Source organism: Galeopterus variegatus, unplaced genomic scaffold, assembly GCF_000696425.1.
Source record: "Galeopterus variegatus unplaced genomic scaffold, G_variegatus-3.0.2 Scaffold106, whole genome shotgun sequence".
In the NCBI taxonomy this organism is placed as follows: domain Eukaryota; kingdom Metazoa; phylum Chordata; class Mammalia; order Dermoptera; family Cynocephalidae; genus Galeopterus; species Galeopterus variegatus.
Genome location: NW_007726217.1, coordinates 662,102 through 689,520, shown reverse-complemented (window position 1 = coordinate 689,520; position 27,419 = coordinate 662,102). Strand labels below are relative to the sequence as shown.

The 27,419-nt window shown below is 49.2% G+C and overlaps 3 protein-coding genes across 9 annotated transcripts in view; 1 reads left to right on the top strand and 2 right to left on the bottom strand.

Moving 5' to 3' along the window:
• Positions 1 to 6,535: 6,535 nt before the first annotated feature.
• NCDN (neurochondrin) lies at positions 6,536 to 15,789 on the bottom strand. 4 transcript variants are annotated; one of them, XM_008585388.1, is made up of 8 exons: positions 15,689 to 15,764; positions 15,208 to 15,301; positions 14,356 to 14,496; positions 12,302 to 13,270; positions 10,990 to 11,231; positions 10,210 to 10,434; positions 9,652 to 9,794; positions 6,536 to 8,050 (listed from the first exon to the last, which is right to left on the bottom strand). In XM_008585388.1, exons 3-8 carry the CDS (start codon positions 14,476 to 14,478, stop codon positions 7,614 to 7,616), a joined length of 2,139 nt encoding a protein of 712 aa, XP_008583610.1. In that variant the 5' UTR covers positions 14,479 to 14,496; positions 15,208 to 15,301; positions 15,689 to 15,764; the 3' UTR covers positions 6,536 to 7,613. The 4 variants fall into 4 exon arrangements, with proteins under 4 accessions (XP_008583610.1, XP_008583594.1, XP_008583603.1 ...); XM_008585372.1 differs by lacking the exon at positions 15,208 to 15,301 and having other exon boundaries at positions 15,353 to 15,789; XM_008585381.1 differs by lacking the exon at positions 15,208 to 15,301 and having other exon boundaries at positions 15,689 to 15,779.
• A 192-nt stretch (positions 15,790 to 15,981) lies between these two features.
• The window catches only part of KIAA0319L (KIAA0319-like ortholog), an 89,342-nt gene continuing 77,904 nt past the window's right edge, over positions 15,982 to 27,419 (top strand). The window contains exons 1-3 of one of the 4 annotated variants that reach the window (XM_008585356.1): positions 15,982 to 16,022; positions 18,566 to 18,665; positions 18,955 to 19,124. In XM_008585356.1, coding sequence (XP_008583578.1) covers positions 18,983 to 19,124 — 142 coding nt within the window. In that variant the 5' untranslated portion in view covers positions 15,982 to 16,022; positions 18,566 to 18,665; positions 18,955 to 18,982. Of the gene's footprint in view, positions 16,023 to 16,184; positions 16,362 to 18,565; positions 18,666 to 18,954; positions 19,125 to 27,419 lie in introns of those variants that run through there. The other 3 variants (XM_008585363.1, XM_008585348.1, XM_008585340.1) reach the window with 3 other exon arrangements.
• LOC103600952 (uncharacterized protein C8orf59 homolog) lies at positions 23,224 to 23,526 on the bottom strand. Its single transcript, XM_008585321.1, is given in 1 exon segment — positions 23,224 to 23,526. A coding segment is annotated over 1 exon segment (303 nt).

The window sequence follows — 27,419 nt, the reverse complement described above, 5'->3', positions numbered from 1 at the left end:
GGGGCGGGTAGCGCGGGGCGCGAGGCGTGGCGGCGGCGGAGTCCTCGCCCGACGGCGAGCGCTGCGGCAAGAGGCGCGGGGAGCCGGCAGAGCCCGCGGGGTCACGGTGCAGCAGCTGGTGCACACCAGCCCGGAGCCTAGCGGGCGTAGGGTCCTCAGCAGTGGGCACCCCCGGGTGGGTCCATGGAGGCGGCACGGACGGGCGCTGATCGCACTTGGAAAAGTCGGCGAGCGGGTGCCCAGCGCCCGCCCTTCTCCCTCTGAGCGCAGTCTGCTCCATGCACTCCAGTTATAGTGGCGGGGGCGCGCCGGGCCTCCGGAGGCGCGCATTAAAGAGACAAGCTAAGGCCGCGCGCTCCCTTTTCCCCAGCGGCCTCCAAAGCGGAGGCGTGGCTTTGGCAGAACGAGTGGGGTGGGATGGGGGGCGTGAATTCACCCCCCCTGCTGATCTGACCCGCCTTCTGGGCTCGCAGCTGCAGTGAAACAGAGGATTCAAGGCTGGAACGCAGGGGCCCTACATTTGCTGGGCTCTATCGAGTCTGCATAACTTCGTATAGCATACATTATACGAAGTTATACGATCTCCCGAGACTGCTTACCACGGCGGAGTAAGGGTGGACCAGCATGGGGCGGGTAGCGCGGGGCGCGAGGCGTGGCGGCGGCGGAGTCCTCGCCCGACGGCGAGCGCTGCGGCAAGAGGCGCGGGGAGCCGGCAGAGCCCGCGGGGTCACGGTGCAGCAGCTGGTGCACACCAGCCCGGAGCCTAGCGGGCGTAGGGTCCTCAGCAGTGGGCACCCCCGGGTGGGTCCATGGAGGCGGCACGGACGGGCGCTGATCGCACTTGGAAAAGTCGGCGAGCGGGTGCCCAGCGCCCGCCCTTCTCCCTCTGAGCGCAGTCTGCTCCATGCACTCCAGTTATAGTGGCGGGGGCGCGCCGGGCCTCCGGAGGCGCGCATTAAAGAGACAAGCTAAGGCCGCGCGCTCCCTTTTCCCCAGCGGCCTCCAAAGCGGAGGCGTGGCTTTGGCAGAACGAGTGGGGTGGGATGGGGGGCGTGAATTCACCCCCCCTGCTGATCTGACCCGCCTTCTGGGCTCGCAGCTGCAGTGAAACAGAGGATTCAAGGCTGGAACGCAGGGGCCCTACATTTGCTGGGCTCTATCGAGTCTGCCCTTGAGCAAAGCGCTGCTCTTTGCTGGCCTCAGCTTCCTCGTCTGTAAAATGGGTATCAGTCCTTTCTCTAACCACCTCACCAGACTTTGGATGAGGTGGGCAACTGTGAATGTAGAAGTTTGTGAGCTGCAAGCTCAAGCCAATTGGCTAATGTGCACACGTGTGTCAGTGTGCCTGTGTATATGTATATCAGGGGTCTGTCACAGTCTCTTCTGAATGGTTCTGGATCAAAACCCCTTCGACGGTGTTCATTTAACCCAGGCTTCCTGGGTTGGTAACCTTCCATGTCAAGCCAGGATTTGAGGAAGTCAGAGACACAAACTGGCCAGAGAGAGAGTTGCCTGGGGTAGGTTTGGACATGAACGCCACCTGAGAAGGGGCCTTAATGTTTCTGAGGTCACAGGGGCCTGGGCTGATTAAATGTGAGCCTGGGACACCTAGAGACTGTTGAGTGAATCTGTGTAACTGACTCACGTGGATGGGGTGCAATTGTTACACTGACATGCACAGGCTATGTGTTTATGTGTTACCATGGCAGGCACTGGCTGGCTGTCAAGCATGTTCCAGTCTCTACAAGTCACTCCTTCTTTCTTTCTCCAAAACCCAACCCTCCCCTCCTGAAAAGCAAGACAAGGATTAATGAAAGGCAAATGAGAGGAATGCTAAGGAGAAAGGGAATTAAGAAAGCAGAAGGAAGATGTTTAAAAAAGCAAGAAGATATGCAGAGCATAGTAGGAATAATCACAGTAAACACTTATTACAGAATGTGTAATAAGCCTCTGTGCTAAGTACTTTATGAATAATGAGTTATTTAACCCTCATAATGGCCTTGTGAGATAGATACCCTTATCACCCCCGTTTTCAGGGGAGGAATGAGTGCAGAGAGGTTCAATGACTTGCCCAAGGCCAAGGAGCTAGTGAAGTGCATAGCTGGGGTAGGCTGCCTCTAGCCCCTCTCTCTGCTCAGAATCACTATTCTTTATTGCCTTAGACTCAGGGGCCTAGAATTTAGTCCTGACTGCAAGTGACTGTGTGATCCTGGGAGAGTCCATTTTCCTCTCCAATCTTGGTTTCTTCAACAATAATAGAAAAGTAGGGGAAGGCAGAGAAGACTAGTTGTTTTCTTAAGTCACTTTTTAGGGAAGTAGTAGATAAGAAGATAAAGGTAAAAATATTGAGGTAGACTAGAAGAGAAAGGGAGATGAAGGTGACACCATTAACCCATGGAACATATGGTTCCAGGTGGGTAACCCAGAATACACTTCGTGGGTATCCCAGAAGGCACATGATAGGTGCAAAGGTCAGTCCTGGGTCATCTCAACCTGGAGGGCTGTGAGGAAAGGAAGAGGCTAGCAGCCAAGGATTCATCACCAAGAATGTTTCAGAGGTTTGAAACACCACCTAGGGTAGTGGATGGAGCAGAATTGGGAAGCTCTACAACCTACCTGCCCAGGGCAGATCAGAGGTCAGGAGTATGTTTGTATGTGTATCTATATATTTGTGGGTATGCAAGTCTGTGGCGATATCCCTCTTCCTCCCACCCTCAACATCAGCCACAGGACGTCGGCAGTCAAGCTCCAGGACATATGCAATGCATGGCCCAAGAGTCCAGGAGCAGCAAGGCAGATGATGCCCATGACCAGCTCTGGGGATGCCCCTTCTCTCTCCAGCAGGCTTGGGAAGGCCAGAGTGACAGGCTGGGCTGCCTGTCTGGGGGCTTCCTTGGGTTTCCTCACCCTATGTTCTTGAAGCTTAAGACACCCTCCTTCTTGCCCCGTTCTCCTCCTACTCTGATCATTTCTGTCTTCTTTTTCTGTCTCCTCTCTTTTTACCCCCATCTTTAATGACAGTTATTCATCCTTAGAGTAGAAGCTTCTGCCTTTTTATTCTATCTACACTCTTCATGAGTGAGTTCATCCCCTTTCAAGTCATTAATGACTACCTGTGCACTGTTCTCTCCCAACCCTGGACCTCACTAGAGATCCAGACCCATAAACACAACTGACAGCTGGATATTTCCTCCAGACATCTCGTTGCAGCCACCTGAAACTTCCCAAGTCCAAAACTGGACTCAGCATCTCCTCCACCCCCACCACCAACCCCAACCCCCTTCTCCTCCTATGTTCTATAGTTCTGTAAATGACAACACCATCCTTCGAGTTCAAAACTTGCCAGTCATCCCAGAAGAGTCTTGGATTTTTTCCCTAACCCCCACAAGCTAATCCTCATGGAATGTTGCCATTTCTAACCCTTAAACATCTACCCATGGAACGTATGTGGAGGAGACTTGAGGCAGGTATCCCAGCATTTTTAACTACCTTATTCTTTCTCATATACCAGTAGTTCTCAAAGTGTGGTTCCCTGGACCAGCATCACGAACAACATCTGGGAACTTGTTAGAAGTGCCAGTTCTTGGAATCTACCTCAGATCTGTTGAATCAGTAACTCTGGGGGTGGAGCCCAACAATCTGTGTTTTAATAAGTCCTTGAGGTGACTCAGAAGCATACTAATGCTTGAGAACTGTCTAGGACATTGCAACGACCCCCTAGCTGGTTTTCTGACCTCATTCGTATCTCTTCTGATTTAATTCCAACTCCATTCAGCACCAACAGTGACTGGACCATGTTAACTCACTACTGAAAACTCTCATGGGGCTCCCCATGACCCCACCTTTAGGAAAAAAAGTTCAAACACTATAACCAGCATTCCAGACCCTTTGCAGTTGTGACTAACTTTCCTTTCCTGCATCTTGAACTACTTCACAAGATTAAAGGAGAAACAGAAAATGTGTCCAGCACTGCACTTGGTGCATGGCAGGTGGTCAATGAATGCTTATCAAATAAATGATGAATGAATGAATGGATGACTTTATGAATTCATCAGCCTATTAAGGGGTTCTTTAGGAAGGCTCTATGTGGACATAGAATGCCGGTATAATCTGAGGAGATATCTGATAAATGAGTTTCAGACTCTGGAGCTCTTCTCTTTCAGGGCTGACGGATTCTTCACTCTCTGAGGTATGGAGGTGGGGATTTCTGGCTGCCCACTCTCTGGGGCACATACAAACAGGTGGAGACATGCAGACATGCCTGGACTCACAACATGCACAGAGACATCCATGGGAACATAGAACAGATCATGTAGGTGTACATGCTCAAACATACATGGACTCCCGTTTGGCATACTTGGCATATCGCTCCTCTCCCAGGCTCAACTTTTTCCTTCTCTTTTCAAAAAGTGAGCTTGCATTTGGACTCTACATTTATGTTAAGAAAAACTCAAGTGTGCCTCCTTTATTGCCAAAATAGCCACCCTCCTCCTCCTTCCAGACTCCTGCAATGGGCCTGGCTAAGAGTGTTGCAGTGGGGAAATCTGGCACAAAGAGATGCCGTGGTGCCACCTGGTGGTTATATCTCACAACCGCACTGCAGATCTCCCTTTTTCCCTTTCAGCTGAATTACCTGGAGCAAACTTGGTGTCAGAAAGCTGAGCCTCCTCTCAATCCCCATTTTGGAGCCCAGAACTCTGACCACACTTCATTAAAGTACAGAACTCAGTCTGCCTGGTATTATGAAGTTTTGCAGGATTTGGCTCCCCTTCTGTACCAGGGAGAGCACCTTGACAGCAGGACCACGGGTGGTTGTCTCTTGTCTGGGGCCCATTTTTCATTTCCCCAGATGGCCTCAGTCACTCCCATGACTTTAAGGACCCTCTATATGGACAATTCCCAAAACCATCACTCACCCAGACTTCTCTCTGAGCTCCAGACCATGGACAGCAACTACCCCTTGGATATTCCACAAGCAGCACAAATTAACCATTTACCAAACTGAACTTTTATTTTCCACGAACCTACTTCTCTCCCAGTGATCACACTAACAGTGAATGGCCCCATTATCCACTCAATGGCCCAAATCAGGAATCTGGGTGTAATCCTTGGCTGCTCCCCATCCCACCCCCCCTTTCCTTATCCTTCTTCACTTTCAATTATTCACCAAGTCCTATTAACTATTTCCTACCTAAATCTTCTCCATCCTCATTGCCTCTGGCTTACTTCAGACTTACCACCTGAGATACCTGCCTCAGTTGCCCCTCTTATGGCCAATCATCTTTTTAAAATTAAAATGCAAACTGGATCACATTCAATCTGCTTTAAAATCTGCAGTCTGATCCCTCGGTGTGATCCCATATCTAAGCTTCTGAGCACACACACTGGGACTCACAGGATCTGCACTGCCTACTGGTTCAGCCTCATCCTCCACCGCTCCCCACTTTACACTGTGGCAATAATAAAGGACTTGCAATTCTCAAGCTTGCAAGCATTTATACCTGTTGTTCCTCTGCTTCTCTACCTGCAAGCCCCTCCTCACCCTCAGGTCTCAGAGCAAATGCTTGCTGAGTTTTCCCAGACTTGTTCAGCCAGGCTGAGGGCCTCTCATACTCCAGCCACACTTTGTTCGGACCTCCATAGAAGCCATTGCTTACATCATTATGTTGCCTTGTCTGCCTCCCCTCTAAATTTTAAGCTGCTTGAGTGCAGGGTCTATGTCTTTTCATATTTACCCGAGAATCCACGTTAAGAAGATGGCTTTCAGTAATTCAATAAATAAATGAATATTCCTCTGTGTCTATGCATAGACAACCACAGGTAGGCACATAAAATGTGCCCAGTGAATGCCTGTAGGTTTGAGGGCCCAGGTAGAGGAGCCTGCAGAGGGTGTGTGCCTGGGGCTGGTCTGGCTTCAGCCTGATAGCTTTGGCTCTGGCCTGGGTGCTTGGCTCCAGTCTCCTGCTGAAGTGCTCAGTCCTTCCCTTTCTCACTTGGCTAGAACAGAGGTCAACAGCTGGTAGCCTGAAAGCCACATTTGGCCTGCATAGGTTTTGTTGGGTCAGTAGTGATCTAATTTCTAAAAAGTTAGTTACCAACATTCTAAAGTTGGATTTCACATAAACATTGGGATTTCTGAATTCTTTAAAAATTAGAGCATATGACAGTATCATTTGGCAACAACCTGCTGACATGGTGGGGGATGGGGGTCCATTTGTACACAAGAGGACCAGAGCCCCCACCAGGCCTGGCCATGTCATCTGAGTTTGGGGAACCTGCTGTGCCATTGAATGATGTAGGCTGGGGAGTTGGATGGCTCATGTAGAGTCCTGGCTCTAGCACTTAACTAGCTGCTACACCTGCTTTACTTCATCTGTAAAACTGGAATTATGGTGCCTTCTTCATAGGATTCTTGGGAGGGCTGAATAACAGTTGTGAAGTGTGCTTAGCAGGGCATGTGTTCAGCAAATGATGGTTGTGAGCGGATGGAGCCTGGAAGGGAGAGAGCAGGTGCAGAGCAGATCACGCAGGAGGCTTCTTGTCACCAATGAACATTTATTGAGTGTCCACATGTGCACAGCTTTGAACTTGGTGATCACAGAATGCACTGAGGGAGGGAAGCAAGGGATCAGGTGTGTGTGGGGATCCCCCTGGGTTCATAAGAAAGGTAGTCCCTGCTGGAGCCGCCAGTCGCGTCTCTGCAGAGAAGAGTTATAGCAGGGGTGGGAGTTAAAGCCAGGCACTACGGTGGCAATGGGGTGCAATCACTGGGGAAACATGCGTATTCTGGGGAAGTGTCCTTCCTGTTCCTGGCGCCAGCCAGGCTGGATGGCAGCACGGGGACAGGGATCAGATGCTCAGGTGTCCAAGCAGGGATAAGAACAGGCAAAATAAATAACCCCCAACCCCCATCATCACTCTGCTGCAACATGACACAAAAGCTTAGAGACCTGGGCCCATGGACTCCTTGGTCCCCTCAAGGAAGCTCAGGTGGACAGAGGATTCCTCATCCCCCACCAGACCTGTCTGCTCCAGGCTGCCCTGGAAGAATGAGGGCAGTTCAGATCCTGGGTCACTGAAGTTGATAGGAAGAACTGTGATGTCAATGGCCTGATCCTGCTCTCTGCCCGAGGGGGCCAAGGGCAAGAGCCGAAGAGCCAATTTAAAGGACGTGGACCTGCGCGGGCCAGAGGGGGCACCACAGCCTAAGGAAGCCCATGCCCTGGCCGGCAGGGCACATGGGCTGAGGCAGTCAGCTCCTGCCAACTCTTTCCTAACCCAGGGCCTCCCTCCTGTGGGGGAGCCAGACATTGGGCACAATGACACCTACTGCCCCCCTCCCCGGGAGCTGCTCTAACCTTCCCCGGCCCGGTGGGGACAACCATGTTGATTTCCAAGCCGATCCTGCCCCCTGTGGGGGCCTACGGGGCAGAACGCAGGTCCTTACACTTGAGGGGTGGGCACCATGCCCTTGCCCTTGGAAAAGCCAGAAAGCTGGGGTGTTTGGTGGGGGAAGTCTGGGGAGGGGGGTGCAGTTTGGGGGCTTCAGGGAAGATGCCTCCTCCCTCCCTCCCTTACTGCCTGCCCCCTGGTCTATCCCCAGTGGACACCCCTCAGGGCTCTGACAGGCACTGCTCCAAGGCGGCCATACGGTAGTGGCTGGCCGTCTCCTCACCCGCCTGCAGCCTCATGGCCTCCCGGCACAGCCGGTTGGCCCGTGCCAACTCCACCAGGACACCCTGATAGGCAGCCACCATCTCAGGCTTGACAGAGTTGGGACTGACGCTGCCTAGCAGCTGGAGCAGCTCCTGTGGCCAGCGGGAGCGCAAGGCAGCGGGGGCCAGCCAGGGCAGTAGTGGCACACAGCCTGTGAAGGCCTGCATGCCCAGAAACCAGAGCTCCTGCAGGTCGGCCCAGATGCCCTCGTAGTCAGGGGACAGGGCCAGCACTGCCTGGTCTGAACCAGGGGTGGCCCGTGCCACGTGGGACTGTGATAGGAAGAGGATGGCAGCTCCGAAGAAACCTCGGGAGGCTGGTGTTCCCTGAAGAGCTGGAAGGCATGGAGGGAGTGGGGCATGAGCCAGATGGGCCAGCAGCTGTGCCAGACCCTCACTTTCCCCCCCTGGGTGGACACACTCAGAGAGCCGAAGTGTAGGCTGGAATCAGACTGCCTGGGTTCAAACCCTACCTTTGACACTTACTATGTGACCTTGGGTAATTAACTTTTCTGGGTCTCTGTTTCTCCACTCCTAAAATGGGGCCAATATAGTGCTAATCTTAGAAATTTGTTGTGATAATTAAATGTAATAATCTTGGTACACTCAACCATCAAGACCTCTATATGGGGCCGGCCCGGTGGCGCACTGCTACAGTGTGCCGCTTGGGAGCATGGCGGCGCTCCCGCCGAGGGTTCGGATCCCACATACAGACTGATTCCCGCTCACTGGCTGAGCGAGGTGCGGATGCGACACCAAGGGTTGCGATCCCGTTGCCGGTCCCGGTCCGGTACGGGCGCGACACTGAGGGTTGCGATCCGTTGCCGGACACGAAAAAAGACAAAAAGACAAACATAAAAAAAAAAAAAAGACCTCTATATGTACAGAAGGTAGGAGTGAGCCACAGGGTCACATGCGAGAGAGAACCCTCCTTAGGGTTCTCATGTGGTAGTGACCAGGGCGGCTGTGAGATCTAGAGCTGGACATCAGGCTGCAGAGGTCATACTGGTTTGATTTCTGGGCCGGAAGAGGGCACCAGAAGGGAACATGCGCAGGTGACCAGGCTTTTGCCTACCTGACATGCAGGGGTTCACTGCTGAACTGCAGGTGCTCTCCAGGAGTCTGTTAGTCTAACCTGGTGGCATTGTGGGTGAGCCAACCCTGGGACCATGACACAGTGGCTCTACCCGGGGTTGTGGAGATGCAGCCTGGGACTGAGAGTGCAGGGTGGGCTCCTGGTCTACAAGGACATGCTCCCCTCCCCACTGCTGGGTACCCTGCTGAGATCCCCACACCAGGAACACAGAGGCAGCTGAGGGTACGGGCATATTACACTCTGTTCCCGGGCATCTGCTCAGCTCCTCCAACCTGACAGATGGGGCACAGGGAACAGACAGGGACAGAGGGACCCAAGCAAACACCCACAGCCACAGTGGAAGACACAGAGGGCTGCCAGGGGTTAGAGGGGACACCCCTACCCCTGCACACAGCCAGAATGAGGCAGGGTTGGGGGGAAGGTGTGTGCAGAGGGGCAGTGAGTGCTGAAACCTGTCACTGAGGGGGTAAGGTGCTGAGTAGAGGAAAACCTCAATGGAGGGAAGTCAGGTTTCTGACTCAAGGCCTGAGTGAGGGCAGCTTCACCTTGACAACGCAGGATTCAGATTCTTTGGGAGGCTTGGGATTCCAGGTGCCTAAACCTGTACCTCTCAGTGGTCTTGTACTTAAAAGTCTTGCCTTAAAAGTCTTCAGAAGGAAGAGAATGCCATCATATGGGGAAGAAGGGGGGGAGGAGTGGGGATAGAGAAATACTATAGAGATTTCCTCTTGATTGGAAAATTCTGCAAAACATTTTCTGAAAATGGTGACAAGCCCATAACACAGCAGGTCCACCAGGTATTTTGCCCTCACCCATCAGGACCAGGTCCCCAGGGCTTACCTGGAGAGGTGCTAAGGAGCCGGGCCATGAGGAGGCCCAGGGTGGCCACATTGGCAGCCAGCAGCAGCCTCCCCTGTTGCTGCACTAGCGCAGGCAGCGATGTCATCAGGGTGTTCATAAGAGACGTGAAGCAGGCGTCACGCCTGGGGAGGAATAGGAGAGAAGGATGGGGGCAGGCAGGGCATTAGTAGAGCCAGATCAAACCTTTTGGAAAACCTGGGATCTAGGGGCTCCCAACTTCACTGGGCTACTGGTTGGCAAGAAATTAGGCAGCAGGGTGAAGAGTTAACTTTGGGCCTCAACCGTGGCATCCGGGGAGCAGAGATTGCATTATGGCTGGAACAGGTAGACTTGCCCAGAGATGATACAGGGTGTGGGGAGTTCCAGGAACACCAAATGCTGGTATGGGGCTGGCTTTGTCTACTCAGACACTTTTATTCTAACACTAACAGAAACCCACATGCACAGGGAAGCGAAGTAAGAGATGGAGATATGAGGTGATTGGGCAGCTCCCTTTGCTTCCTCCAACCTCCTCCCTGCCTCTCCTGAGCCCCTCACTTGATCAGCCCTGGTGCGGTGACCACAAGGTTGAGGAAGATGTGGCAGCAGGTCTGCAGGCCGATCTCCACGCTGTCGGGCAGCACTGAGGTGTCATGGCCAGGGGATGTGAGCTCCCACTGCTGCAGGAAATACTTGCACAGAAGTGAGGGGGCCCCCTCCTTGATCAGGATCTCCCGGGGCCCATCTTCGACAGTCAGGTGGCACCAGCCGGGCAGAAGGAGCCTGGGGAGGTGGAGGAGACAAACGGGTGTGGGGTTGGGAGTAATAAGGCACAGATTTCCATTTTGAGAAATGGAAGTAGGAGAGGAGAAGGACATGTCCTCATAGGTGCCACACAAAAAGCACACGCTTTGGAGTCACACAGGCACAGGATCAAACTTAGGCTCTACCACATAGTGTGACTGTGGGCAAGTTACTTTAACCTCTTTGGGACTCAGTTTTCTCATCTTTAACACACGGATGAGACTTATGTCAGATTTGCCATGTGGACTAAATGAGATAGGTTTGGTGAAGGGTATAGCAAAATACCTGGCTCATAGTAGATGCTCAGTAAGCACAAGTTCTCTTTTTATTGAGAAATCTGGGGTTGGCAAGCAACACTTGGCAGCCCAGGAGTCCTGTGGAAACAAGCCCTCCAAAACAGAAATAATCCTAAGTGAAATCTCACGGCTCAGTCAGGAATCCTGTGGCACAGCCCACTTGCGGGGGAGGGGGTGTTCCTGTGTTACACTTTAATTAAGAATGGTCTGGCTGGACAGACTGTAATTACAAACTCACCGGAGTGCATCCCCTGGCCAGGTGGGCCCTGGGGTGGTAGGGGAGATGGCCAGGGTGGCCACCTGCTGGGAAAGGTCATTGGCTTCCTCAGCCTCCTCGTAGAGGGTCTTGGCATAGCGGACGAGGAAGGGCAGCAGCTGGCACACCTCCTTACGCAGGGACGAGGTCTCCTCGGCCAGCCAGGCACCCAGGATCCGCACTGAGGCAAACACGAAGGGCTCCTTCTGCTTCTCCGGCCCCACCTGTTGCCGCAGGACCCCCTTGAGATGGAGCAGGACCAGAGACCCTGCCTTGCCTGCTGGCCAGCCCAGAAGTAACACGACTACAAGGGAATTCTGGCCTGTGAGCCCTTCAGAGGCAGGCACTAAGCCTTATTCTACTCCATGTGCCTAGCACCTAGCACATGGCAGGGACATACCCGGCAGGGACATACCCAACAGGGGCCTGGCACAGAGCAAGTCCTCAGTGCATGTCTGCTGACGTGCCCCCGCACTTGCTGAGACTCCAGTTGCAACCCTGTCTCCTCACCTCTGAAGTATCTCGAGGCTAGAAGGAAACTCACAGGTCTAAAGCTAAGTAAATGCTCCCCTACAGCAGCTCTGACCTGGGGTGGGAGGACAGGCTTCCGGCCACTGTGTAAATACCCTCAGTGGTGGGAGTGCGGGATGCCCCCTTTCGAGCTAAATCGGAAAACGAGAGGAGAACTTAGCATGAAGTGTGGGATATGTGGCTGGTGATTTCAGTGGCTAGTGAAGCCCATCAAAAAGACAGAGTCTCGACTGGATCCCTGTGGGACAGACAGCTGGACTCTCAGACAGAGAAAGAAGACGAGAGCTAGGGTGGAGGCAGTCAAATAGATTTAGCCAAATCTCTACAGAGGCCAGGAGCCAGGCAGCCCTGCTCCTTTTTCCTGCACCATTACAAGTTTGTGTGTGTGTGTGTGTATGTGTATGTAAAACAATGCTATAGAGTGAGCAGAACAAAGTGCTTCAATCTTGTGTGTGTGCACTGGGGAGAGGTGTGCAGTGTGTAGTATGTGTGTATTGGGGGAGCGGTATGTGAGTGGGAGGTTACTGTGTTGTGTGTGTGTGTGTACTGTAATGTGAGTGCACATATGGTGTGTGGTATGGTGCTTGTGTGGAGGCTCAGGGAGGGAGGGAGCAGGAGGGAGGCTCGGCCACACACTACTCCCTGGAGTGCTTGCCGCAGTAACAGCCCGCGTGTACACGCAGCACTGCTCTTCCCCCGGCCTTCTGGCTCCTGCACGGGTTCCCCCACACTGGGCTCCTTCTGTGGGCTCCTACACCGTTACCTGCTGCAGGTAGTGGATGACAGCCCCGATGGCCTCCTTCATGATGCTAACAAGCTGCACCTTCTGTGGCTCCTTAAGCAGGGACTGCTCACAGCGGGTGCACTCCTGGATACCCAACTCCATGAGGGCATAGCAGGCGGTCACCACATCCTCTTTCACCTCTGTGCCAGTCTCCTCCAGTGCCAGCCGCACCTCCACACATGCCAAATTCACCAGCAGGGCCAGGAACTTGCTCCCAGAGCTGCCTGCTGGGATCCAGTCGGAGCCACAGGCGTGCGCCAGGCGGGCTGCCAGCTTCAGTGCAGGATTGCGCTGCCAGGAGCTCAGCTTGCTTCCCAGGATGCGTGCCAGCCCAGCCTGCAGATCCCGAAGGCATTCAGGGGGCACGGTTGTTGGGGGCAGAAAGAGGGGCAGCAGCTGGCAGAGCTCAAACTTGCTGGCATCCTCTGCTTTCTGGAAATCCTCGCTGAGGCCCCGCAACACAGCCAGCAGGTCAGGCTCCGCCTCCTTCCAGCACTGTGTCTCGGCAGCGGCCAGCAACCCCACTAGGAGTGCCAGGGCCTGGTCAAAGCCATAGCCATGCCCCAGGTATGCCTGACACAGGGCAGACACAGTGCCACCAGCAATCAGGTGCCGAGGCCCACGGGTTGTGCCTGCTACAGCTGTCAGGCACTGGTAGGTGTCATCAATCATGGAGCGGCGGGCAGCATCGTCCGGGTCCCCCCGGGCTGTGAGGAAGGTGTTAAGGATGGGGATCTTGTTCAGGACCTGGGGATGGGCGGCCAGTTCAGGGTCACTGCAGAAGCAGGCCAGCAGAGCCACGCCCAGGGCCCGTAGAACATGGTCAGGGCAGCCATCCGGTGCCTCCTTGGTGGTCAAAAGACGATTGGGAAAGGTGAAGCCGACGGCATCGAAGATGCGCCGCCGAGTTTTGGCATCTATGTCACCTGCTTTGACTGCCTTGGTCACCTATGGGGGGGGGGTACGTGCTATCAACAAGATGAAAGGAAGAGGTGGCAAAGACTGTCCCTTCCCTGCACCCCGGGGCATGAAGGACTAGCAGCATTAGGTTATGCAACAGGACTTGCGCTGGGGCCATTTCATCCAGCTCCTTCCTTCTCCTTGGAGACAGACAAGTGTGACCTCTGGGACCCTCTCATCTATGATTATCCCATGGAAGGGAGGTCCAGTCCTCCTTAACCACTCACTTGGGCATTTCATCACTCAGCCAGTTGAGAAGTTCTTCCGGATATCTAATCTAAATGCCCATAACCTGGGTTGAAAGGGGCTTGGAACTCATGTTTAAAATCTCCCACAGATTTAGGGTCCTTCGCTAATTGTTCCCTTCAGAGAAGTCTCTGATCCATTTCTGCCACCTTCTCGGGGGAAATGGCTCCTGTGTCTCACTGCTCTGCCTGTCAAAACATTTCCCCTTACATTTCACCTAAACACCTCCTCTGCTGCAGTGTGAGCCCTTGACTCCAGAGTCTTCTCCCTGTTGCCATGGCAAACAAGCAGCGGCTGTACTCCCTCCTTCCTTCACCCCCCACACGCCAACCCCCCCTTCCTAGCACTGCAGCTCCTGCTCTGCTGTCCCCAGCTCGGGCTCCTCCAATAGGGCTAAGCCCTGAACCAGTTCCCTAACCTTTACCTACCTACCGCCATCCTGGCCATCCCATAGGACCCCACCCCAGTTACTTCCAGTCCTGCTACTCTCTCCAGCCCCAGCACAATCATTCCCAGCCCTCAAGTACTCTGCACTAGTTAGTACCTGCTGCTGTCACCCTCTGAGTCAGCTCCCATCTGCTCTGGGACGCCCCAGAAAGCAGACCCAGGTAGTTTCCTCCAAGGCCCCTACTGCCGCAGCCTTATTCACCCCTATTCTCAGGGGAGCAAAAAAGAATACAAAGGTAGGGGTCAGAGTCTTGGGCCTTCTTTGGTGCCTCCAGGGTTGCCAGCACCACCTACATATCCTTGGGGAATCACTGACCCCATTCCTTGGGGGTCCAACCACCCAGCCCTTCCCATCTCCCAATTTCCAGCCAGTTCCTTACTAGCAGCAGGGCTGCAAACTGCTCGCTGTCATTCTTGGCCTCACGGAGGGCTCCCAGGTAGCGCTCCAGGGTGGGGTTTCGGCCCTCTGCCTGGTTCAGAGCTGGCTCACAATCCGAGGCCATGATGCCCGCCTTGTCCAACTGTGAACACAAGAGGGACTGAGCATCCCTCTGCAGAGGAGGGGTGGGGGTGGGAGTGGAGGATGGACGGAGGGATTAGCACAGAGGAAGGGGAGGATTTGGAAGCGTGGGTTCCTCAGGACTGGCCTCCCTTGGGGAAGCCCCTTTAAGGGGCTGAACCTGCAAATCCTTAGGGATGAAGAAGGGACCCTGGTCCAAGGTCACCTCCAGAAAGTGGGAAAGAAGGACTATGAATCCTGCTGCTTAGCTGGACAGCTCTCCTCACCCATCTCCTGGGGGTGGGAGGGGGCCGGCCCCACTGCTCAGCTGCCCTGTCACTGAAAGCCGGGTTTTACTTCCCTCCACCGAGGCACACAGGGAGTAAGTGGTGAGGACAGACAGGGAGAAATGGAGACATACAGGGTGAAGTTCGATTATCCGGACTCAGGCTAACACGGGGGAAAAAGGCATCCTAGGCTTCCTTTTCCCTCCCTTCTTCAGAGGAGGCAGGAGATAAGCTTCGCAAAAGTGAAATACAAGGTGCTCACCAGGGAACGCTTGGACGCCCCTCTAGGGACCCCACCCCTCCAGCCAGGGCTCTCAGTCGCCCCCGCAGGCTCCTTGCCTCCTCTCCTTTCCCTCCCTCGGGCCGAGCCTGCAACAGCAGCGGCGGCGGCAGCAGAATTAACCCCTTGCACTCCCTCTCCTCGCCCTCCCCGTCCCGCTACCAGCCTGTGGATGCCGGCAAGGGCTGGAGTAGCAAGAAGGGGTCCAGGGTAGCTCCCAGGACAACGGAGAATCCAAAAGCCGGATAATCGAAGCGGGGCTGCAGAGACGGGGAGACGAAAAGGGGAGGAGGGTTCCTGGCGGTCACCACCTGTCCCGCCGCAGCCAGGTCACAACACGACATTGATGAAGTCACGACAGGGCGGCGATGAGATCACACTTCACGATGGCGCGGTGATGTCACGGAGAGATCACGGTAAAATCACGACATGGGGGACAGCCCCCAAAGATGACAGAGCAAATTAAAAAAAAGATATATATCGAAAAAGCCTGTGACAAAATGGAGTCTCGACAGGGCACGATGATGTCGCGATATGGCGCGATGGATTCGCGATAGGGTCCCCGGGGTGTGTCGGCATCGATCAGCGCCGGCTCGGAGAGGCCCCGGCTGGGATGCAGGGGAGGGCCTGAAGGGGGCTGAGCTCACCAGGCTGCGGCCCCGAGCGGCGAAGTCTTCTCCGAGAGCGATGCTCCGGGAGCCTGGGGCCGCTGCTCACGCCGCGTTGCCCACTCCGGGCTCCAGGCTGCGGCAGCTCCACCCCCACCCCCGCATCGCTCTCCACCAATCCGCGGCGGCGTCACTCCGGGCTCTGGCCAATGGCGCGGCTGGGCGCTTCGCCGTAGGGGGTGCCGCCGCTGCCGCCATCTTGCTTGTGGGTATTGCCAGAGTTCGGGGCCGGGGGCTCGTGCAAAGCAGGCGAGGTACAGACTGCCTCTGGAGAGCGGGAGGAGAGAGACTGGGGTTCCAGATTCCCTCGCTTGTGCGTAGTTTACCCCCCAGCACTGCCCCTCCTCCCCCTCGGGCTCGCGGCTGGAATTGAGCTTCCGGGAGTGGGGGGGCGGGAGGGCCTGGTTGGCATGCAGAGTGTGTTTCCGGGTTGAGGCCGGGGAGGGGGGCGGAGGCGGTGTTTCCGGCCGCCGTCGCTGTCTTGGGAGGCTGAGGCGAGAGGGAGCTGCCCGGGTGGGGACCCTGCACTACCTTTCTCTTCCTCCTCCTCCTGCGGGTGAGGGGAGCGAAGGTTGGGGCCCCCAAGCCCATGGACCGGGACGAAGCGGAGGCCGCCGAGAGCCGGGGCCCCGCTCTGTGGCCCTGAGCCCCGGTAGGTGGCCGGGGGCGTCTGGCTGCCAGGCCGAGTACCTTGAGCTCGGGAGGGGCAAACGGGACGGGCGATGCCTGGGGGTCCGCTGGCCGGGTGTTGGGACCCGGAGGTGGCGCTTCTGGCCTCGCAGGTGCGGAGCTCAGGTCCCAGGCTGAACCCCACTTCTTTTGGGCCAGGCCTGGTCATGCAGCTCCCTCCATTCCCTGACAGACAGACAGGGCTCGGGGCGCTATCCTTTTTCCGCCCTCGACCTCTGCAGTCTCACCGTTAGCTGCTGTCTCTGGTGTTTGGTCTCCCCACTGAGATAGAAAGTTGATGCAGAATAGTTAGGGGGCGGGTTGAACACGATGTATAAATTATGATGCGAAACTTGTCTCATTCAGGAGTTTTGAAAATTATGCCCCACAGAGGATCCTGTGGTGGCTGCAGTGAGCACAAAGGTGAGACGAAGGAAGTCAAAATAGAAAACCCTCAGGCGGGATTCCAGAAAAGCTTTGCATTCTCCCACCTCCTGGTGGTTATGTCCAAGCGACAGTAGATGTGTTAGTGAAGAGCTTTAGTCGACGTTCCTTGTGCTTTCTTATGTGATTAGCAGACTGGAAACTAGGAACAAATTGGAAAGACGACCTTCCAGAACAATCTGTTCATTTTTCCAGCTGTTTGGAAAACAGTGTCTGCAAATACAAGCAAGCTATTCGTGGCAGTCTGTTCTGTAACTTTCCCAAATATCCGAGACTCTTTTCCTTTTTTGAAAAAGCTTTATTCTTGATTACTCATATCATCTGAATAAGCTGTTTCAGATATGCTCTGTTAAAGCATATCTTATCACTGTGTACATAAATGGAGTTCCACGTATGTAGTTGACAGACTGAACTATGATACATCCCCCATCAACCTGAAGTATTAAGTAAACATTACCCCCTGCTCTGTCTGAACAGCTGCTGCAACAGAGTGCTTTTATTTCGGGTGTACTTGTAACGCCCTAAATGCCAGAACTATTGCCAGCTTTTCTAGATTTTCATTTGTCAAGTATTGTGGGGGTGTGTGTTCTCTCCCTGGGTTGTTATCCTTTGATTCGGTAACAAACCATTTAGAGCTTGGTTATGTGTTGTTCCTGCCTTTGGTCAGTAAGCCTGTAACGACCCTAGCAGTAATTTGTGCCCTTAAGCAATTGTAGGTTATGGAGAAATGACTGGTTGGAAGTTCAAATGAAATTAGCTCTCCCTTTCTCTTATGCAGGGTTTGTAAGACACTGCACTTCTAATCAGCTTGCTGGTCCAATGGTGTTTATTACTCCTGTTTTCAAAACCTATTCATTTCTTTTCTGCTTCTCCCACCCACCTGTCAGGCTATTGATGACAGGTGTTGAGTCACCTTGAGTTTTAAATCCTTTTGTGGTAGGCAGAAATGTGTTGGGTAAGAGAGAGAGACACACACACACCCCCATTCCATCTTGGGAGGCTAGAGAATTTGCTGGATATACTTTCTAACTTAGGCTCCATTTCCATATCTCTTGAACATGTCTCTGACCCACACTCCTCCTTTCTGCCTCCTGCTCCCTAAAATATAACTACAGTGCAATTAGAAATAGAAATGGATGAAAGTGAATGAGAAAGATGAAGTCCATCAGATGCTTATGGCTCAGTGAAAGCCTGGACTACACCTCAGTTTTGTAGCTGTATGTGTGTCTGTTTCCTAGTATTAGTCAGCATTGATATCCAACCCAGGCAACGATGATCTCCCTGTATGCTGGTTGGGGGTGGGGGTTAGGAGTTATCAGCCTCTGCCATTTGCCAGATGTGAATGACAGGTGCATATTTAGGACAAAAGATTTTTGAGTTGCTCTTCAGATCTCAGTCAACCCTCATAATGTTGCCGAGACTTATATAGTAATTTATACAATACAGCAAAGTTGTGTAAAAGGGAAGAAACTTAAACGGGAAATCTGTTTTTCTGCTGGAGGGTCCTAAATCATTCAGCCCCTAGATTCTGGGTTTAGCCAGCACAGTTCCTGATATAAATATTTGTTGAATGTATATGTGAATTTAAGCCAGGAATTGCAAATTACTCTTAGGGATCAGGAGATAATAGTGGTGGGGACAGTAGCAAACTGGAGAGCACATGCCCTACCCAAAGGCAATTGCATTTCAAAATTTTAAAAACACTGGGCCAGACAAAACCCTCAGGTTAGTTTACCTCCACAGTTCAAGTTCTTCTTCTCATGGATCAGAAGGTGTCTTTGGTCAAGTCACAAAGCTGTTGGTAGCAGAACTGCAACTGAAACTCGGATCTGTTTGTTTTCAGGTAGGTGCTCTTTCCATTCTACCACACAGATGATGTACTATTAGATTAGAAAATAGTGGATTTTTCTAATTCCAGTGGATTTATTTCATATCCCTTGCTATGTTGTTATCTTGATAATTATAGGCTATGTCAAAGCTCAGGTTTACAATTTATAGGCAGGGATGAATGGTGAAAGACAAACTTGAAATTTCTCTTCCCCCTAATCTGTCATATTCTCTAGCATTCCACATTTCTAAGAATCAATTATTAATTACTTGGCATATAATTTCTTTTCTTTCTGTCTTTCTAGTGTACTGGTTCCTCCTGTCGGGAAGGCCATGGAGAAGAGGCTGGGAGTCAAGCCAAGTCCTGCTTCCTGGATTTTATCAGAGTATTGTTGGCAGACATCAGTGAAGTGGTTGAGAAGCCTGTACCTGTTTTATACTTGCTTCTGCTTCAGTACTCTGTGGTTGTCAACAGGTACCATTTTCTTTATAGATTTAAGATTAATAAAGGGCACTTTGTATGAGTCCCTCAGTTCATTTTAAAGATTATTAAGATGTAGAAAAGTGATCTGCTAATTAACAGAAAAGGTCCTTCTTTTGGTGGATACTTATTTTGTTGGGCTTATTTGTTTTCTTTTGGAACCAATATTTAAATTGGATTCTTTCTCGTAACGGAGAATTGGAACAATAATTTTGAGATTTGATAAAGATGTATTGAAAAGAAAGAGGTTTCAGAGGTGGACAGATCTGGTTCCTGAAGCTGGATATTTCCACTTAATGACGATAAAACCTTGGGCAGGTTACCTAATGTCTTTGAAGAAGGATAAGATCTACCTCATAGTTTGATTTGAGAGATGATATAATTAAAGCATGTGGTACAGCACTTTGAACAATGGTGTTTAGAAAATGATAATAAATTTAAATAATAATAATAATAATAAATTTAAATGATAAAATTTACTTCCTTTCCTTTCCTAAGCAAATCTACGCTTACAGAGAAAATGTGTTCCTTTTTCCATAGAAAGGGGCTATGTTGATAGATTTTATACAATATGCTTCCCTCCTAGAGATTATTTCACCAGGATAGAGTCTCTTGCCAGGAATCAGTGCCAAGAATGCTAAATTTCAAAGGAGAATACCCTTTCTTTCTTTCTTTTTTTCTTTCAGTCCTTTTGTTGATATTGTTCCTTTCAGAGTATGGAGTATGAAAAAATAGCAATTTGAGAAAGACTTCAGAGTATGCTACCATTCTGCACAATGACCCAAAGCCTTCTGCTATAGACATCACTGTCTGGGATAACTAATTAGACTTTTGTTCTTATAATTACAAATATTTCTGTTACTTTCCTAAAGGAATTTGTGGCCATGATCTTGAGAAATAAGTAATTACCGTATTTAGCAATTTTAGTAACATCAGCTTTGGGGTTTGGGGTTTTTGTTGTCTTGCGGTGTTGGCTGATGATTGCATAATTATAGTGGTAGAAATTGCAGTTGACAGAAAGCTGACCTAAATGTTTTTTCACCCGAGATGATGCTTTGCTGTGACAGCTGTCAGGCCAACATTTTATGTGAGATCATTCAAATTAAATAACTGATTTAGCACCATCAGAATAGGAAAATTGTATTTTTTGAAGTGCACCTACCCACACACCAGACTCCTGATTATAAACATCACATATGAGGGTATTTCAAAAAGTTCATGGAAAAATGGAATTAAAAAGATAATACAAATCATAGGGCCGGCCCGTGGCTCACTTGGGAGAGTGTGGTGCTGATAGCACCAAGGCTGCAGGTTCTGATCCCTATATAGGGATGGCCGGTTAGCTCACTTGGGAGAGCGTGATGCTGACAACACCAAGTCAAGGGTTGAGATCCCCTTACTGGTCATCCTTAAGAAAAAAGAAATAAGGGCCGGCCCGGTGGCGCACTGCTATAGTGCGCTGCTTGGGAAGCGCGGCGGCGCGCCCACCCAGGGGTCGGAGCCCACATACAGACCGGTTCCCGCTCACTGGCTGAGCGAGGCGTGGGAGCGACACCGAGGGCTGCGATCCCGTTGCCAGTCCCGGTCCGGTACGGGGGCGACTCTGAGGGTTGCGATCCATTGCTGGACACGGAAAAAGACAAAAAAAAAAGAAAAAAGAAAGAAAACGATGATACAAATCTTTCTGTGAACTTTTTGAAGATCTCTCCTATCTTATCATTTAATTCGTGATAACCTTAAAACAGTAGTCTTGTTCTGATTTTATAGAAAAGGAAACAAGGCCCAGCAGAGGCAAAATGACTTGAGCAAGGTCGCACAGTAAGAACATGACAGAGCCAGGATTTTAAACTCATGTTTGTCTACTGTAGAGCTCATGCTCTATTTCTTCTGCTAGTCAGCCTTCCAACCACAGATGGTCTTTTGGAGGACCAAAGACAAATCTAGCACTTGGTTAAACATGTTGGCTCATTGGGCAAGTCTTTAGTACCCCTTGAACCTGGTGCTTAAAAACAGCACCCCAAGGAGCAGACTGAGTATAAAGGAAAGGTGGTATTGTTAGGAGTGGTTCTGGTGGGGATTAGATTGTACCAGTTCCACTTTAGGAAAGTTTGGAGCTTTACCATGGAAATGAAAGATTGAGAGCCATATATGTTCAAACTGAGGGAATGTACAAGCAACACATGACAGACATATTGTTATATATGTTGATTTATTGGTCTCTTTCACTTCAGTTTTTTATTTTATTTTATTTTATTTTTTCCTTTTTGTCTTTTTCCGTGTCCGGCAACGGATCGCAACCCTCAGTGTCGCCCCCGTACCGGACCGGGACCAGCAACGGGATCGCAACCCTCGGTGTTGCTCCCGTGCCTCGCTCAGCCAGTGAGCGGGAACCGGTCTGTATGTGGGATCCGAACCCTCGGCGGGAGCGCCGCCGCGCTTCCCAAGCGGCGCACTACAGCAGTGCGCCACCGGGCCGGCCCAACACTTCAGTTTTTTTAAAAAAGAACTCTTTGGCATTAATTTCAAGAGCCCTAAAAAAGTTCATATCCTTTGACTTCATTCCCCATTTAAGAATATCTCAAGGATACATTTAGGTAGTGGTGAATAAGAGTACTTATCAACACTCATTTATTCTGTGCTGCAAAACATTGCTGTAACCTGCCTAACAGTAGGAGGGTGGTGACATTTTTGCATATCCACATGGTAGAATGCTATCCAATCTCAAATTTCATATTTTAGAAGAAGAAGTACATGTGAAAGTGCTCCTACTCTTAAATGAGAAAAGCAAGCTACACAACTGCATATTCACTATGGTGCCAATTTTGTGAAAAGAAAAAAAATTTTATATAATAGAAAACACTTGTGGGAGTGTGGTGCTGATAACACCAAGGTTAAGGGTTTGGATCCCTGTGTTGGCCAGCTGTAAAAACCAAAAACAACAGCAACAAAAAAGAAAATAATCTGCAACAAGATACAGGTTGAGTGCAACAAAGTATAGGTTGCGCATCCCTAATCTGAAAACCCAAGATCTGAAATGCTTCAAAATCCAAAACACTTTGAGCACCAACATGATGGCCAAAGGAAATGCTCATTGTAACATTTCAGAGTTTGGATTTTCAGATTAGGGATGATGAACTGGTAAGTATATAACTCATATATTCCAAAATCTGAAAAAAATCTGAAATCTGAAACACTTCTGGTCCCAAGCATTTTGAATAAGGAATACTCAATCTGTATATAACTAAATGTTTATATGTATTTTTGAGTAATGGAATTATTATTTCTTTATACTTTTCTGTGTTTTCCAGATTTTTTTTCCAGTATATTTGTTTAACTTTTTTTTTATAAGGGGGAAAATAACCTACCGAAAAGCAGCAACAAAATAATAGCATAAACCTATTTGGTGGTAGCCTGAGTCAGTATATATCTACTTGTGAGTTTATCCAGTTTTTACCCAAGCTCTGTAGTTTTACTCTTTTGAAATACATTTTTGATTGTTTGCTGTTATCATTTAGCTCATGGATTATATGGATTATTTCTGAAAAACTAACCAAAATAAAGCAGTTTTCCAGTTGTCTTCCTTTCTTGGTTACTACTTAGTAGTCTACTCTATCTTTGGTAGGCTCCAGGCACCCAGTGACTTACACATAGTAGGCTTCTCTTATATTTCTGCTTTTGGGTTCAGTGCTGAAGCCCACTGCTACAAAGCAGTGATTATAATTTCTCTGATAAAAGATGCTCTGTATTTTCCTTGTGGGCTATTGAATTGCTGTTTTTCTGTTTAATTTTACTGTTAAGTAATTTCAAAAATAGTTACTGGACCTGGAGACCAATATAAGGCGACCCCATGAATTTTCCTGCAGTAGATTGTTTAGCTTCTTGAGAGCAGGGATCTTGCCTCTTTTACTTATTCCAGGTATTCCTAGCAAGTACCAAGGGTTTGACAAATAGTAGGTGTACCATAAAAATATTTGTTGCCTGAATAAATTAGCAATAAGAGACTTAGTTGTCCTTTGAGAATTAAACTATTTATTTTTGTATAAAACATTTAATTTATTGGTATTTTGGGGTAATTTGATGCATCACAACTGTATTACAACTGAGCCATTAATCTTGTAGCTTCATCAACATTAACTGGTTCATTTCCATGATGTTACTGAGGAAGCAGCTCGTTCTACAGAGGTTCAAGAGAAAGACCTTTTGAGAAGTGTGCAAATTCCTTTTGTATATTTACAAAAGCTTTATTCACTGTGCTAACTTTTTCATTATTCACAATGTTAATCTTCGTAAGATTAGTGGTAACTGGTTTTGCTTTGTTTTTAGCCTTAAAATTTTTTTGGCTGGCTATTTGAAATACGTTTCTGGACTTCTGCCCTCTTATTTTGTTCTTGGCCATTGTCAGACCTTACTCAAGCTCCAGATAACGCCATCTGCACCTACATATTTATTTGTTTGTTTATTTATTTATGTTTGTTTGTTTGTTATTTTTTGGCAGCTGGCCAGTACAGGGGTCCAAACACTTGACCTTGGTGTTGTCAGCACCATGCTCTCCCAAGTGAGCTAACTTGCCAGTCCTAAGAGAAATTGTAAAATCAAAACAATCAAAGCAAAGATATATAAAGGCACCTTAAGGAGACATAATGCCTTTGAGATCAGCAAGATTTGACTAAAATCTTAACAAATATATTAATATATCTAAAGAAAGGATGTGTACATCTGAAGAATTTGTGTGCATGTTTGTGGGGGATGCAAGGACCTAACTGGCCTTGGAAATCTAAGATAAAGAGAGTCCTTGAGGTTAACTTAGGCCTAAAGGTAGCAGGTGGCTATGAAAACTTTTATTGACATTCCCCTGCTTCTGGAAAGGACATTATACAGTTAATAAGTATTTTGAGTACAGAGAAAAAGTATTCAATTCAGAACCATTTTTTGAGAACTTGCAGGGAGTCTGGTCCTAGGTAGGCACTAGGGTAATAAAAATGAGTACAACAAAATGCCTGCCCTGGAAGAACTTTCAGTTTGATGGGAGAAATAGATGTATACATCCTATGATGTGGTAAGTAAAAAGGTAGAGGAATACCATGCATGGGGTGTTCCTGGAACTAGAGAAGAAGCCTTTAGCTTAGAGGGGGAGATACAAAGATTTCTTTCTATAGAGGCTGATACCTGAACAGAGTTTTGAAGGTTGAATTTGAAGGATTCACAGAGTATTCCCAGGCAGTGGGACTGCAAGAACAGAGGCACAAAAGTATGAAACAGCCTGGTATATAGAAGAAACTCTATAAGCAGTTTAGCGCTGATAGGGTATAAAGAGCAAAGCTAAAATGGCAGCTCCTGAAGAGGTAGGTGGTAGCCAGGTCACAAAGGATCTTGTATGCCATGCTAAGAAGCTTCAATTATAAAGCCACCAGTGCCCCTCCTGTGATAACCCATTTATCCATTAGCCCGTTACTCCTTGAATGGATTAATCCATTCATGAGGGCATAGTTTTCATGATCCAGTCACCTCCCAAAGGCCCTACTTCTCAACACTACCACATTGCAGATCAAGCTTCCATATGAACTTTGAAGTGGACGAACATTCAGGCCATAGCACCAATATATATTTATTTATACATTATAACAAGTAACATGGTACTAATATCTTATATATATGAATTTCGAAAAACAAAATTTTAGAGGGATCAACTAAAGAACATATAAGAAGAGTTTTAATATTTACAGTTGTTAATGGCAGGATAGCGAGTGTGGTAGCTGCTGCTCTGAAATGGCTGAGAGCAGAAGTCTACTGTGATCACTTGTTTATGGTCTGTCTGCTCCATGAAACTGTGTTACTCACAGTTAATCCCTAGCATTTAGCACATAGTAGGCAGCAATAAAAGTTTGCTGGATGGGCCGGCCTGGTGGCGCACTGGAGAGTGCGCTGCTTGGGAGCGGGGCGGCGCTTCCGCTGAGGGTTTGGATCCCCTGTGGAGACCGGTTCCCGCTCACTGGCTGAGCGCGGTGCGGGCGCAACACTGAGGGTTGCGATCCCGTTGCCGGTCCCCGGTACGGGCGCGACACCGAGGGTTGCGATCTCGTTACCGGTCAGTAAGAAAGACAAAAAGGAAAAAAAAAAAGTTTGCTGGATGACCCTAAAGATAATGTTGGAAATCACTGTCTTGGAATATACATGTAAGGGAGAATTATTCTTTCCTGCTCTGTTTTTCAATCTTGGTCCCTTAAGTGGGTACTTCACTTCCCAGAAGGGAACAGTATTTAGAAGGTAACTTTCAGGCCGGCCCGGTGGTGCACTCGGTAGAGTGCGGCACTTGGGAGTGCGGTGGCGCTCCCGCCGAGGGTTCGGATCCCATATAAAGACCGGTCCGCTCACTGGTTGAGCACGGTGCGGGTGCGACACCGAGCGTTGCGATCCCGTTGCCAGTCACAGTCCGGGCGCGACACTGAGGGTTGCGATCCCGTTGCTGGTTGCGGGCGCGACACGGAGGGTTGCGATCCCGTTACCGGTCACGAAAAAAGACAAAAAGGAAAAAAAAAAAAAAAGAAGGTAACTTTCACTCTTTTCTCCGCCTTTCATCTAAATCACTCTGTGAGTGTCAAAGTGATTTTTCCGATTGATAGAAAAGAATTCTATTATGTGGAATGGTCAGTCTGCAGGATTTGCATGTATTCTGTTCCTGCCATGCTCTGGCTGGTCTGTCCATGTCTGGACAGCCTGTATTTGTACAATCAGGTAAATTTAATTCAGTATAGGAAAGGCCCTTTGTGATTATACATCTCAGCCGTGTTCTCCAGTCACCCTTATCACTGATTATAACTATGATGTTTTGATCTCTATCTCTCCCTAACTGCCATGTTTTATATTTTAATTATTCCCACACTTTGGATGGGAGAGATTAATTATCACCATCATCCCCCACAGAGACTACAAATGGGACAAAGACAGTTCCTGCCTTAGCAAGATGTCTCTTCCCCACTAGCTGCCATTCTCTTTTTGTTCTCATACCCGCTTTCATTCATGAACCCAGGTAAGTGTCCCTGGCAGACTGGAGGCACCTATGGGCCCTTTCTCAGTTTCTTCCTTTGTCCTTACTGTTTGGTTGTACTTTGAGGGCTGTCGCCCCTGTTGTACCAATCAGACCAAGTGGTGTCTTTTTCCTTAAGAAAATGATATTTTTTGGACATGCATTGGTTTTATCTTCAGGGGAAAAGCTTTTTCAGGAGACTTTTTGGGTGGCATTCTATCCCTGCTCTTCTTGTATCTGTTGGGCACCTAATTTGAGGTAGATGACTAATGGAATATATCTTACAGCAATGAGCCTTCAGCAGGAACTTTGTTCTGCCAAACTGTCTTATATTCTTAACTACACTGCATTACAGGAAGATAATAAATTATTAATCCTAAATCTGTCTCCTCAGATTGTAGGATAACGACTTGAGTACATGGCAGCTGGGCGAAGGTAAAGTTTTCTGGCTGTTAACACAAATCATGCACGCTTTTTGGTTCTAAAATTCAGGTAGCATTGAGCAAGTCTATGGTATTTTGTTATATCACAATTTAATTGACATGAGAAAGACTGATCGAAATCCCCTGAAGTTAGCCTTTCTCCCAATGAAATGAAATAGTTCTCATTAGTTTAAACACTCTTCAGTAAAAGATAATTATCTTCTTTTTCTTTATCTTGAAAAATGTAATTTTGTGGGTTCTTTTTGCCCTTTAGAAAAACTATGCCGGCTGGCCAGTTAGCTCAGTTGGTTAGAGCACAGTGCTGATAACACCAAGGTCCAGGGTTTGATCCCTGTTGTGGCAGCTGCCAAAAAAAGAAAAAAAGAAAAACTATTCAAACATAAACTTACTTCCTAACTTCTGTGACAAACTAAAGAGGGATGAGAAAATGGCATAATTGGACAGCAAATCCAACTCAATTTAAAAGCTGTCTTAAATTGACTCTCCTCAGGAATTCCTCAAGGGAGGAAATAATAAGACAGCAGAGGAGTTTATAAAAACAAAATAACAATTACAGAGCCAAAGCATAGCCTTTTGGCTCATTTTGGAGATTTTATAAAAATCTCAGTAATTGGAACAGCTTCTAATTCAATGCATTGTGTGGAATTGGCAAGAACATGGTCAAAAACTGTGTGCTTAGTGTTTGGACATCTGTTGTCCAGTGAACAGTATTGAAAAGGTTGGGTTCAAATGGATAACTCTTGGTTTTAGGGTCTGCCTTTTGAACTTTTGTTCTGATCCTTAATCCAAGAGCTTTCATAAAAAAGGTCAGCCTATGTGGTT